This window comes from Microplitis mediator, chromosome 1 (assembly GCF_029852145.1).
Source record: "Microplitis mediator isolate UGA2020A chromosome 1, iyMicMedi2.1, whole genome shotgun sequence".
NCBI classification, from domain to species: domain Eukaryota; kingdom Metazoa; phylum Arthropoda; class Insecta; order Hymenoptera; family Braconidae; genus Microplitis; species Microplitis mediator.
The window spans coordinates 20,914,416-20,926,537 of record NC_079969.1 but is presented as its reverse complement, the minus strand read 5'-3'; the positions used below and the strand labels follow the sequence as shown (position 1 = coordinate 20,926,537).

Sequence of the window (12,122 nt, the reverse complement as noted above, 5' to 3'; positions counted from 1 at the left end):
AAAAAGAAAAATTATTAATAATAAAAATAAAAAATGGCAGCTAAGCTTTTAATGAATTATCGGTTTTAAGTTTTTTATTAATTACAATTCAACAAAAAGGATTTGGATAGTGATTTCTAAAATGGTTCTTGCGACCAAAGATACAAAGCTAATAGAAAAAAATCAGGCCAATTTATTATATTTTTCGAGAGTTATCGTGTTTCTAAAGATTCATACGTAACAACTGACAGCATTCGTTTTTTTAATTAAAATACTTCATTTTAAATCAATGGAATAATGAGTTGACTTAATACCGGGTCGAAATTATTCCTCAAGAAATTATCTCTGTACTAGTATACAATTTAATCCACTTTAGTATAATAAAAAAAAGTGTAGAGATGATTTAGCGTGAGCGAATTAGTCGAAAAAAGAATTTCGATCATAAGCACTCACAGCCTTCGCGCTTGAGGCGCGCAATAAAAAATAATAACAAAATTTTTACCTCGAGATTTCGCCATAACGTGAATCCATCGTTAAGAAAAGACGGAAATTATGGTGAGGTTTTATTGTATGGATGTTACCATCGTTATCTACACCTCGTTCACCGATCGTAAGTACACCACCAGGTTCAAGTAAACCATTTAATCTATCTAACACCGCTGGACTGCAGAGATTTACTTGATCTATCAGAAGCCACGTACCATCTTGTAAACACTGAAAAAAAAAAGTAAATAAATAAATATATGATAAAATTGAATTTTTCAGGCGAGTGCAGAGCTTAGCCTTAGCTTTGCGCTTAAGGTATGCAATATACATCAAATATTTACTTAATATGTATGATATAAAGTAGATCAATAACAATTTAACTAACAAAATTCAAAGCTTAAGTTTACCTTCACAAGTACACTATCGATCCATTCAAACTTTCCTCCTGCATTGAGGCAGTTTTCTTGCTTCACGAGATTCGACAGATTCAGTAGTTTGTCATTGATCGATGCTAACTCTGTCTTTTCAAGAGCTTCAAGTGTTTTTAGTTTTTCCATTCGGGAAATTAGTGTCGAGAGTTGTTCGGTTCGTTTTATAAAATTTTTAGTCTCAACTGCCATCGTCGTAGAAAGATTCTCATCTGTGAAAATTAATAATTTTTGAAAACGAATATTTAAATGTCTTAAGTAATAAAATTTTAATTACCGTAAGATAGATTTTTTATTTTTTCTAGCTGCTCATAAAGCTCTGAAACATTATCAAGATTTTTTTCATCAAGTGTTTGTCTCAAAGCGGCAATCAAAAGATTCTCAGTCTTTTCAATCAACTGCTCCAAGTGCCGGTTGTAGTCGGTCTGAAAAAAATTAAAAAAATTACTTTGTTAGATATTATACCATAAGATCACAAAAAAAATAAAGAAAGGTCATTCGGTATCCGAAATGGAAGTAAATTTCTCATTATTTCTTTACTTTAAGTTTTAAGATGAAATTAAATTGAAAATTAATTTTTTTATTTCATTTTTTATGCATTTCCAAAGATCGAAAAATGGAATTTTAACCATAACTCAGAAATCAATTATGTAACTTTAAACCTTCATCAAATATCGGCAAATTATCATAAACCATGAAGTAAAAAAAAAAACTAGAAATTATTTTTTCAGCATTGACGTTCTTTATAAATGAAAAAGACAGAAGTTTCCGTTAAGAAGATATTAAAGAAAAAATCTGCAGAAGCAACATTTTTCAAAAATTGAAAAATATTAAATTACCACCATTTCCTAAATACTCAACCGATCTTTTAAATTTTTGAACTTGATCAAGATAATTGCCTGATGAATAAATATAAAAAATTTTATAATCATCTGTCAAAAACTTTCGAAGATACAATAATGACATTTTTACCATGACACAGGGGGTCATGTAATTTTGAACCCTTATGACAATTGAAAACTTATCGTAAAACTAAACATAAAAAAAAAGAAAGTATAGCTTATTCTATCAGCTATTGATTTCTCTGTACATAATATGGATAAACATGTCCGTTAAAAAGTTATTCGTGGAAAAAGCTAAAAAAATAGCATTTCTCATTATTTTTGAAATTTCAAATGTCCACCATTTCTAAAGTAGTTGACCAATTTTGCTCATCTCCGAACTTAACTGTGATAATTCCCGTGTTATATTAAATATATGTATATTAAACTAATTCAAAAAAATTAAATGTTTTTTTTCTCGAAACCCTCTATTGAATAGTTGCAGGGAGGTGAAATAAGATGCCTGTTAAAAGATGAGCTCTTAATATTAATATTTAGAGGTTGCTCATCGTAATTCTCTATTTCCCATTTAAATAACATGGGGAAAAAACAGTCTTAAGTTCGGAATTTTGTACCTCAGCAATGGTTCATTGTACAAATAAGCTCAGGATATAATTTCATAGGAAATTAAACGCTATACAAAAAAAAATCTCTTATCATTTGTTGATAAATTCATCTATTCAAAAGTTATTGGAACTTGAAGTCAAATTCATAGTCAATTTCGAGTTCTTTTTACTTTTCCGGCGAAACTATCAGACCAATCATAAAATGTAATGAGATCGTTTTTGTAGAAAATTTTATTCCTTATAAATTATCTCTGATAAAGTTTATTAAAATTCCGCATTGTTTTCTAGTTATTTCCATTTTAATGTCAGCTCTTAAAAAAAAAACTGTTCTGATCGATACATATTAGAGTATCTCAAAAAATCGACTATTTTTTTTTTTCTTGAAGAACATTGAAAAATCGACAGAGTATCTCTAGACAAAGACCCTGTTAAAATATGAGACCTTAATATTTATATTTAAAGGTGGCGATTCACGATTTTCTATTTTCCATTTAAATAACATGGGAAAAAAAAAAATTTTAATTTTGGAATTTTATACCTCGGCGATGGCTTATTGAACAGATAAGTTCAGGATATGTTTTTATAGGGAATTGAACGCTCTACAAAAAAAGTCTCTTCTCATTTTTTGATAAATCCATCTGTTCAAAAGTTATTGGAGCTCGAAGTCAAGTTAGAGTAAATTTCGAGATCTTTTTACTTTTCCGGCGAAACTATCGGACTTATCATAAAATGTCATGAGATCTTTTTTGTAGACAATTTCATTTCCTACAAATTATCATTAATAAATTTTTTTCAAATTCTGCATTGTTTTCTAGTTGTTTCCATTTTAATGCCAAGCTCTTAAAATCGATCAGAACACTAATTTTTTAGGAGCTTGGCATTAAAATGGAAACAACTAGAAAACAATGCAGAATTTGAAAAAAATTTATTAATGATAATTTGTAGGAAATGAAATTGTCTACAAAAAAGATCTCATGACATTTTATGATAAGTCCGATAGTTTCGCCGGAAAAGTAAAAAGATCTCGAAATTTACTCTAACTTGACTTCGAGCTCCAATAACTTTTGAACAGATGGATTTATCAAAAAATGAGAAGAGACTTTTTTTGTAGAGCGTTCAATTCCCTATAAAAACATATCCTGAACTTATCTGTTCAATAAGCCATCGCCGAGGTATAAAATTCCAAAATTAAAATTTTTTTTTTCCCATGTTATTTAAATGGAAAATAGAAAATCGTGAATCGCCACCTTTGAATATAAATATTAAGGTCTCATATTTTAACGGGGTCTTTGTCTAGAGATACTCTGTCAATTTTTCAATGTTCTTCAAGAAAAAAAAAATAGTCGATTTTTTGAGACACTCTAATACATATATATAAACTTTTGAACCAACGGTAATTTTGGAACCTACTCGATGAATTATGATAGATTATGGCAAAATTATTTGATAATTCCTCCATGAAGACGAATGCAAAAGATAGATTTCTATGAAATCTACTAAAATTTATCATTTTTTTTATTTGACCTAATAAGTACTTAATAAAAAAAAAAAGTATTGAAGAAAAAAAAAACAAGTCTTGAAGGCGATGTAGAAAGCATCATTTCTTGCGGATATCCGTCAGGATAATCCTAGTATAGGGCAGCCAGTATAGCACAGCCTACCCCACATGAATCAAAATGATTGATAGGGGTCGTTCGAACACTTTTACCCCTTGATGATCTCAATGGATTTAGAGTTTTTTTTTGCTTTTGTCGTCTCTTTCAACGTTCATTCTACTTTTTTAACGTCGATCACGGCATCTTAGATTTCCGTAAAACGTTATATGCTTTTCAATCGATTCTTTTATTGACTATTTTTAACATTAGATTAATTTTTCAATGAATGTTAATAATTTTTTCAAGACTTAGGGGATATATTAAATTTTTTACACGTGAGTGTGAAGATGTATGGGATCATGATTTTCTTTTCCACCCTACTTTTACCTTTTTAGTCTAAAACAACAAATATTCGTGTAGACACTTTGAAAAATAACGTGAAAATTTTTTTTTTTTTATTCGTACTGTTACAAATGAGAGGGAATTCATTACACTATTATTTTTTTTTAGAATACGCATTGAGATCTTTCTACTATTTTTTGAGAAAAAAAAAAAAAACTGGATTCACTACAATAAATATATTTTTTAACGATCAAATTTTTTTTTATTACAAATATTAAAATGCAATTGATATTTTACAAAATAGCATTTAAGATTTTTTCTTCTTATTTTTACAAACATAAGAAAAGATATAAAAAGTATCTACGGTTATAAAAAAAACTATGAAATTGTAAAGTAAAGTGTTATAAAAGTAAAATTTATAAAATAAACCTTGAAAAAAATAAAATTTCAGCTTCAGTAAAACAGTATACACTTTACTTTAAGAAAATAATTGAACTGGAAAGTTATCACATAAAAATTAGCGCTGATAAATTTAAAAAAAATGTATCTTTAGTAGTTGAAACTTTTTATTCAAACATATTATTGATATTACTTTCAGTTTTATGAAAAAAAAAATTCTAACTCTGAATTCAAATCAATAAAAAACATGATTTATTTTATCAGTAACTTCAATACTTATGAGTTTCCGCATATAGTTATGTAAGTAATAATTTTTAAAAATCTTATTAAAAATAATAAGGAAAAATAAAAGTAAAAAAAAAAAAAAAAAAAAAAACATGCTTTTGACATAAACTGTTAATTTATTTGTGCTTGCTAGTCGCCTCATTAAATTTCAACGAGAGTGATATTTTTCTTTTAAATTGAATAGAATTTTCACGAGGGTTTTGTGTTTATAGTTTGTCGTAAGGTTTCATTGTTAGAAACAAGACATTATTTTAGTTTGCCGTAGAAAATTACAATTCAACGTGAAAATAAATTCACTACAACTACATAATCTCCCAAACGTCTTTTATCAAATTAACAAATGTTATATTATTTTATAGTGTGCTTAGATAAAAACACAATAAATTGTTTAGTCTATAACTTAAAGACTAATTGCAATGTGATGTTTCCTTTTATAATACAAATCTCAAATAATTTATTGTTGGTTATAACAATAATTCACAACTAAAAGTGAAAGACAAGGAAACGATAAAACAATTTTAAGTATTTGTACTCAATTTGACTGTACATCGACCTGGAAGGAATTATTAATGACTCAGCGCGTTGGCATCTGGTTATATAACCCAAGATGAGATAAAGATTGTAAAAAAAATTAAGAAAGCTATAAAAATAAACTATCAATTCTTGTAGTAATAAAAAAAAAAAAAAAAAAAAAAAAAATATATCCTCGTTCAAGAAATATTCAAACAATATATTGAAACCGCATGAAAAAACTTTATATGTAAAAAGATATACATAAATTAAATGAATATTGTATGTATTTTTGCTATATTAATATACAATAATATATTGAAAAAAAGATATTGCTACAATATATTAACTACAAATTTATCAATATATCTTATTTATGCATGTTTTTATGTATGTATGTATGTTTATATTAGGATGATTTTTAACTTCCCACTAAGAAAATTGAAAATTAAAAAAAAAAAGAAGGGAAGTTATTAGTTTCGAACCGATTTTCGAAAACTGAATTTCTAACAGATCTTGCCGTTTCGATGTTCTAGGGAGCTATTCTGATTATTTCCAAGATGATATATGTGTGTATGTACATTAGGGTGGCCCAAAAAAAAAACGACTATTTTTTTTTTCGAGTCTCTAATGAAAATTTGTTGGTTTAAGATGTTTTAAGACGCCTCTCCAAAAATCAGCTCGATAAAAAATTTTCAAGAGGTCGCTCACGAATTTTGAAAATATCAAAAATGATCAAAATTCGGATTTTTTTGTTCTAAATTTCTTCTTTCTCGTAGCAGCTATAGTTTATATTTATAAAATCATGACTACCCTGAAAATTTCAGCTCAAAATTAAAATATTTAAACGTCGCTCAAGAATTTTGAATGTTTCCGAATACTGTCTCTTGGATGTTTTCGAGCGACCCTTGAATATTAATAATAAACCTTCTCAATTTTTTTATCATTAATTTGTATCATAATGAATAAAAATACAACCCGAGAAATAGAAATAACAAGTTATTTACATACTTTTTTATTTTTTAATTCAATTTTTAGGTTTTTTTGCTTATTCAAAACTTACCCAATTTTATTGTTTAAGACTGTCCTGTATATTTTCGGTAATGCAAAAGTTATATTTAAGTGAAATGACAGTAATTGAGTTATAAAAAAATACAAAAACTAATTCAAAGTATTAGTTACATATTATCAGTTAATATTTAAAATTCTTGAGCGCCGTTTAAATATTTAAATATTGGGCTGAAATTTTCAGCATAGTCATCATTTTATAGATATAAAATATTGCTGCCACGAGGAAGAAAAAATTCAAAAACAAAAAATCCGAATTTCAATAATTTTTGATATTTTCAAAATTCGTGAGCGACCTCTTGAAAATTTTTTATCGAGCTGATTTTTGGAGTGGCTTTTTAAAACATCTTAAACTAACAAATTTTCATTAGAGACTCGAAAAAAAAAAATAGTCGGTTTTTTTGGGCCACCCTAATGTACATACGCATGTATGTAAATATTTTGTAACTTTTGAACGGATGAACCGATTATGATTTCCAAGGTGGTATTCGACGCGACTTATTAATTCCTACAAGCTGTGAAAAATTGAGCTAATGAGCTCCTTAAACTCGAACAGCGGAAAGCTTTGGGGCTGGCCCGCAGGACCAACCGATGCCCTGATTTTTTTTTCGGTCCCCATCCGAAATTGTTGTGAATGTCGGAAAAAAAAGTCCCTGAAAGTTACAGCCCTTAATATTAATTTTAAGTACTCTCCCTGAGCGTGAAAAGAATTTCCATTTAAAATACACGTAAATCAATATTTTTTTTTTTTTAATTTCTTTAACTCAGTCGCATTTTACATTATCGAATCGTGCTTGGTCGCGATTTACTCAAAATTGAACGATCTACAATAGTGTCCATTGCGGCGAAAGTGTAACTTATATTGGTGAGTTGGTACAGGTCACCGTTGATTTTCACCTAAAATTCTCGTATTTTTGCTGTTATCCTCGAAACAATCGACTTTACAAAAAAAATTTGAACATCAAATTTGATGGAAATTTAATTTCCTACAAAAAAAGTCTTATAGACCTAATTCCTTAGATCAATATTTTCTGAGATATTGAACTTTAACTCATTAGTGGTATAAAATTTTTATGGTTTATATTATGAAAAAATTAATAATTAGAACTTTGTATATTTTTATACAACTAAATATAGAAATAATAGATACTTTAAATGAAACACGTTGTTTATATGAAGTAAAGAATGAATAGAATTTACAATGCAGAAAATTTTTAATTATCTTTTTTTGTGTTCAACTTCATTACAATAAAACCTAATTAAAAAAAGCTTAAAGCAACTTAATAATAAATTCAAGAGTAAACATTAAGTACAAAAAAAAAAATATAAGAATATTTAAAAAAATGCTATTTGTAAATAATAAACAAAACAAAAATTTTAATTGAATAAATAGTTAATTTAAATAGTTGCACAACTATAAGTTTGATAATAATTAATTAACAATATTTTAATTTCTGTAAAATTAATTCAATCCGAAATGAGAACTCTTAACTTTATTCGTTTATTTTTCTTTCAGTACTTAATCGATTAAATTGGAACGTTAATTAGTGAGAAAGTAATTAATCTTAAAAAAATTCGGAAAAAAAAAAAAAATAGAAAAAAGTAGTAAAATAGATAATTATAAAGTAATTAATTAGCTATTTGAATAATTATGATAATTTATATTTATTTTATATAAAATAAATATTATTCATGAAAACTGTAGTAGTCTTGTATGGCTTACGAAATAATAATACATGTGTATAAGAGCAATCTAGACAAGTACAAAGCATATTCACGAGCTTTTAATAGTATACAACATTTCTAGCCCCATGTACAGAAATCTCTTGTTGACCTGTTTAACATTGACGATAACTAGTGTTTCATCGCTTTCAGTTTGTTCGACATGTTGGAAACAATAAAATAACATAATAGCAATCACAACCTATACATATACATATCAGTATACATATTTAATACAGTTATTTTCGGACATGAGAATATATTAAAGTTTTAATATTTCATTTACTTACATACACTGTAAAAAATTGAGAATTAATTTGGAGTGATTACGGATTTTATTTCAATCCGAATTCACTCCGTCACTGGGAGTCCCGGAGTTTAAAAAAAAAATCACTCTGCATAAGGTAAGAGACCTACCCATGCAGGAGCTGCCAGAGTTAAACAACGGGGCCCTCCTTGGCCCATCACTGGGGAACCTAGCTTTGGCTCACCTTTATTGGCCCATGCTTGGCTCAAGATTGGGTACTCAGTCCTGGCCATCCAATGGCAAGCCAGGCTTGGGCCATGACTGGGTAACCTAGCCTTGGCCGTTACAATGATTACCCGGGCTTGGGCCAAGGTAGGATTACCCAAGTTTGGCTATACCTATGGTTTATATAAGTAGATCATATAAATGTATCAATTCAACACTGGTAGGTTCGTCTAGTAGCTACCGTTCGGGCCTAGCAATCAGAAGGACGGCAGTTCGCGCCCGGAGCCCAGCAGAATTTTCACCAAGTTTTTTTCACATCATTTACCTCCCTTCGATAATTTGAACGTTAATGATCATGAACTCTACGAGATTATTAATAATAAAATTTTTTTAAATTAAATTTATTCGTTTCCTCGAAGCCTGGGCCAAGCCTGGCAACCAAGTATATGGGCCAGGTCTGGCAACCAGGCATGGCCCGAGATTATCATCCCAGACTTTTACCAAAACTGGGCCAAGACTGGCTTACAAAACGGGCCCAAGGTTCTACAAAGTTGGGCCAAGACTGGGCCAAGCCCGGGCCCGTGGTACTTTCCTCTCTGGGTAGTACCCGATCACTCCACGTATTTGTATATCTATATTTACTAAATTCTACTAAATATAGATATACAAATACTTGAGTGATCGGGTACTAGGTCTCTTACCTTACGGAGTAAGTATGGAGTTTATTTTTTCAACGAAGTAATTTCGGAGTGATGTGGATTTAATTTAAATCCGCACTCACTCCGATTCAGAGTTTTAATATTAAGATAAATTCACCTTCGAAGTGAATTTTACGCCAAAAGATTAAATAAATAGAAAGTGATCTGCTCTGCATTCCCTCCGGATTTACTCCGCGTTCACTACGCTAATTTTTTACAGTGTATTAATTACATTTCATTTCGAAAAAATAATATTTAAAAGAAAACCAATCCGCATGCGGAGTAAATAGGGAGTTTGTCTTTCAAGCGGAGTGATTTGGATTTTATTTAAATCCACACTTACTGTATTCGGAGTTTTGATATTAAAATAAACTCCCTTTCGGAGTGAATTTTACTCCGAGGAGATTGAGTAAATAAACAGTCATCCGCTCCGCATTTTATCCGCATTCATTCCGCAAATTTTTTTATAGCGTAGAAATAAAATTAAAAAAAAAAAGAATAGTAACGGTACGTAATGTATGTAACGGTGATATATATATTTTTGAAGAAATTATTATTATTAATTGAAACATGAAAATGATAAATTAGAGTGACTTGTGATAACAAACTCCGTGGGTTGAACCAATTAATAGGCTTGAATTAAATGCGGTATAAATATTAATTAATTCAATTTACATGCCAATATTTATAGATGAATACCAATTAAATAAATTATTAATTATTATCATTGTTATTATTATAACAAGTATCTATATATACATGATTTGGATGGTAGATAATTAATTTCTTAATTTTTAGCCGTAAAATGAAGATTAATAAAGTTTTAGAGTGAGATTCTGTTCCGTAGTTCCGTTTGTTGTTATAAATAGATCTGTTGCATTAAAAGAGAATGAGGAAATTGGAAGATTAATTGAAGATTTCTGGGTAAGACATTGCGGCGCCTCTAGCACCTACGGCCATTCTTCTTAAAGCTTCAACATATTTTTTTTCTTTATTTTCCATCATCAGCAGATTTAACCAATCAAACACTTATTTTTACTACTTAAAATTAATTGAATTTTATTTTATCGTTAAATCTTTCAGAAACTGTAAAAAATTAGCAGTAGATTTGGAGTGATTACGGATTTTATTTAAATCCGAATTCACTCTGTCACTCGGAGTTCCAGAGTTCGAGAAAAAAATCACTCCGCATACGGAGGAAAAGGAAAGAGTGATTTCGAAATGATCTGGATTTTACTTAAATTCGTATTCACTCCGATCCGGAATTTCGATATTAAAATAAACTCTCTGTAGGAGTGAATTTTACTCCGAGGGGATCAAATAAATAAACAGTCATCCGCTCCGCATTTCGGATTTAATCCGGGTTCACTTCGCAATTTTTTTCAGTGCATTATCTTAAATCTCTTTGTTTTAAGTAATAGAAGGTTTGTTTTTATTTTACTTTTTATTTTGTAATAAAAGTATAAAAGAAAGTTAAAACAAGTAATAAGAAATGATATCAAGACTTAAGAAGTCTAAAAAAAAAAATGGTTTTATATGAAAAAATAAAACACGTGATACAATGTCGCACATTGTGAAATTCCCAATGGTATCATGGCGCGAAATGATAGACGATTTCTTACGTTCGAACGAGATTCCTGGGGTATTGGGGTAGTTGCTGGTACAACAGAAAAATAGTAAAAAAGCTGTGAAAAGAAAAGAATAAAAGAGCAAAGAGATTTTTCAATGTTTTCTCAGTTGCTATGTAAGAGTTGCAAGGACTCAAGGCACTACGGTCTCTCCCATGGTACGATAAACTTTCTTTAGTCTTAAGATCATTGTCTATTTAAACCAACGTATGTAATAGAATTTATGGTTAACTGCACAGTAAAAGTTATTGTGTTGAAATCAACGGAACCTGTATGTTAAAAATGGTCCACACAATATTTGTGTTATTTTTTAACACAGACTATTTGTGTTAAATTTCAATACTAAATTCGGGTAATACGAGAATTGAATTCAGCACTTTTTAAATACCAGTAATGACACAAAAAAATTTTAACTTTTACATTTTATTTTTGTACCATGGATATCATATCAGCAAATATAATTTATCTATTATTTTTTCGTTAACAAATAGTGACAATAATTATTACACAGAAAAAAAATATTTCTTGGCGCAAAGTAAGAATTTTCTTGAGGTGATTTAAAATTTATTGTGCCAAGAAATCCTTGTTTTCTGTGTATTTGACATTCAACTATTTTTCGATAGTAAACAATGTTTTTAATAGTCAACAATTAAAAAAAATCAAGTAATATTTCATACCAGTTGTGAATAGTAAATCAATTGATTTCTTAAAAAAAAAAAAAAAAAAAACAAAAAAAAAAATTATTTGGCGAATAAATAATTTTTTTTTAACGTTACATAATTAAATTAATTAATTTTAACGTTACATAAACTAACTAGAAAATATAATTAAAAAAATTTTGTTAGTATAATAAACATTCCGGCTTTTAGTAAATGATAGATTTAACATATAAATAATAAAAATTTTCAAGTTAAATTGACATTTATAAAATATCGATTTTACTTTCATTTTTTAAATAAATCTCCCGTGAGTTTCGATTTACTTTTTAAGATAAATTTTGTGTTAATTATAAAGTACACTGAAAAAAATAATCGCTAGCTGCTAGCGATTTTTTTCGTTAGCA

The 12,122-nt window shown here is 28.6% G+C and overlaps 1 protein-coding gene across 1 annotated transcript in view; it reads right to left on the bottom strand.

The window, feature by feature from the left end:
• The window catches only part of LOC130678222 (midasin), a 93,150-nt gene that overhangs the window by 12,236 nt on the left and 68,792 nt on the right, over window positions 1–12,122 (bottom strand). The window contains exons 6-8 of the mRNA XM_057485314.1: window positions 1,171–1,318; window positions 873–1,105; window positions 482–693 (exon numbers count right to left, since the gene is read on the bottom strand). Of these exons, the coding sequence (XP_057341297.1) occupies window positions 482–693; window positions 873–1,105; window positions 1,171–1,318 (593 nt within the window). The remainder of the gene's footprint in view (window positions 1–481; window positions 694–872; window positions 1,106–1,170; window positions 1,319–12,122) is intronic.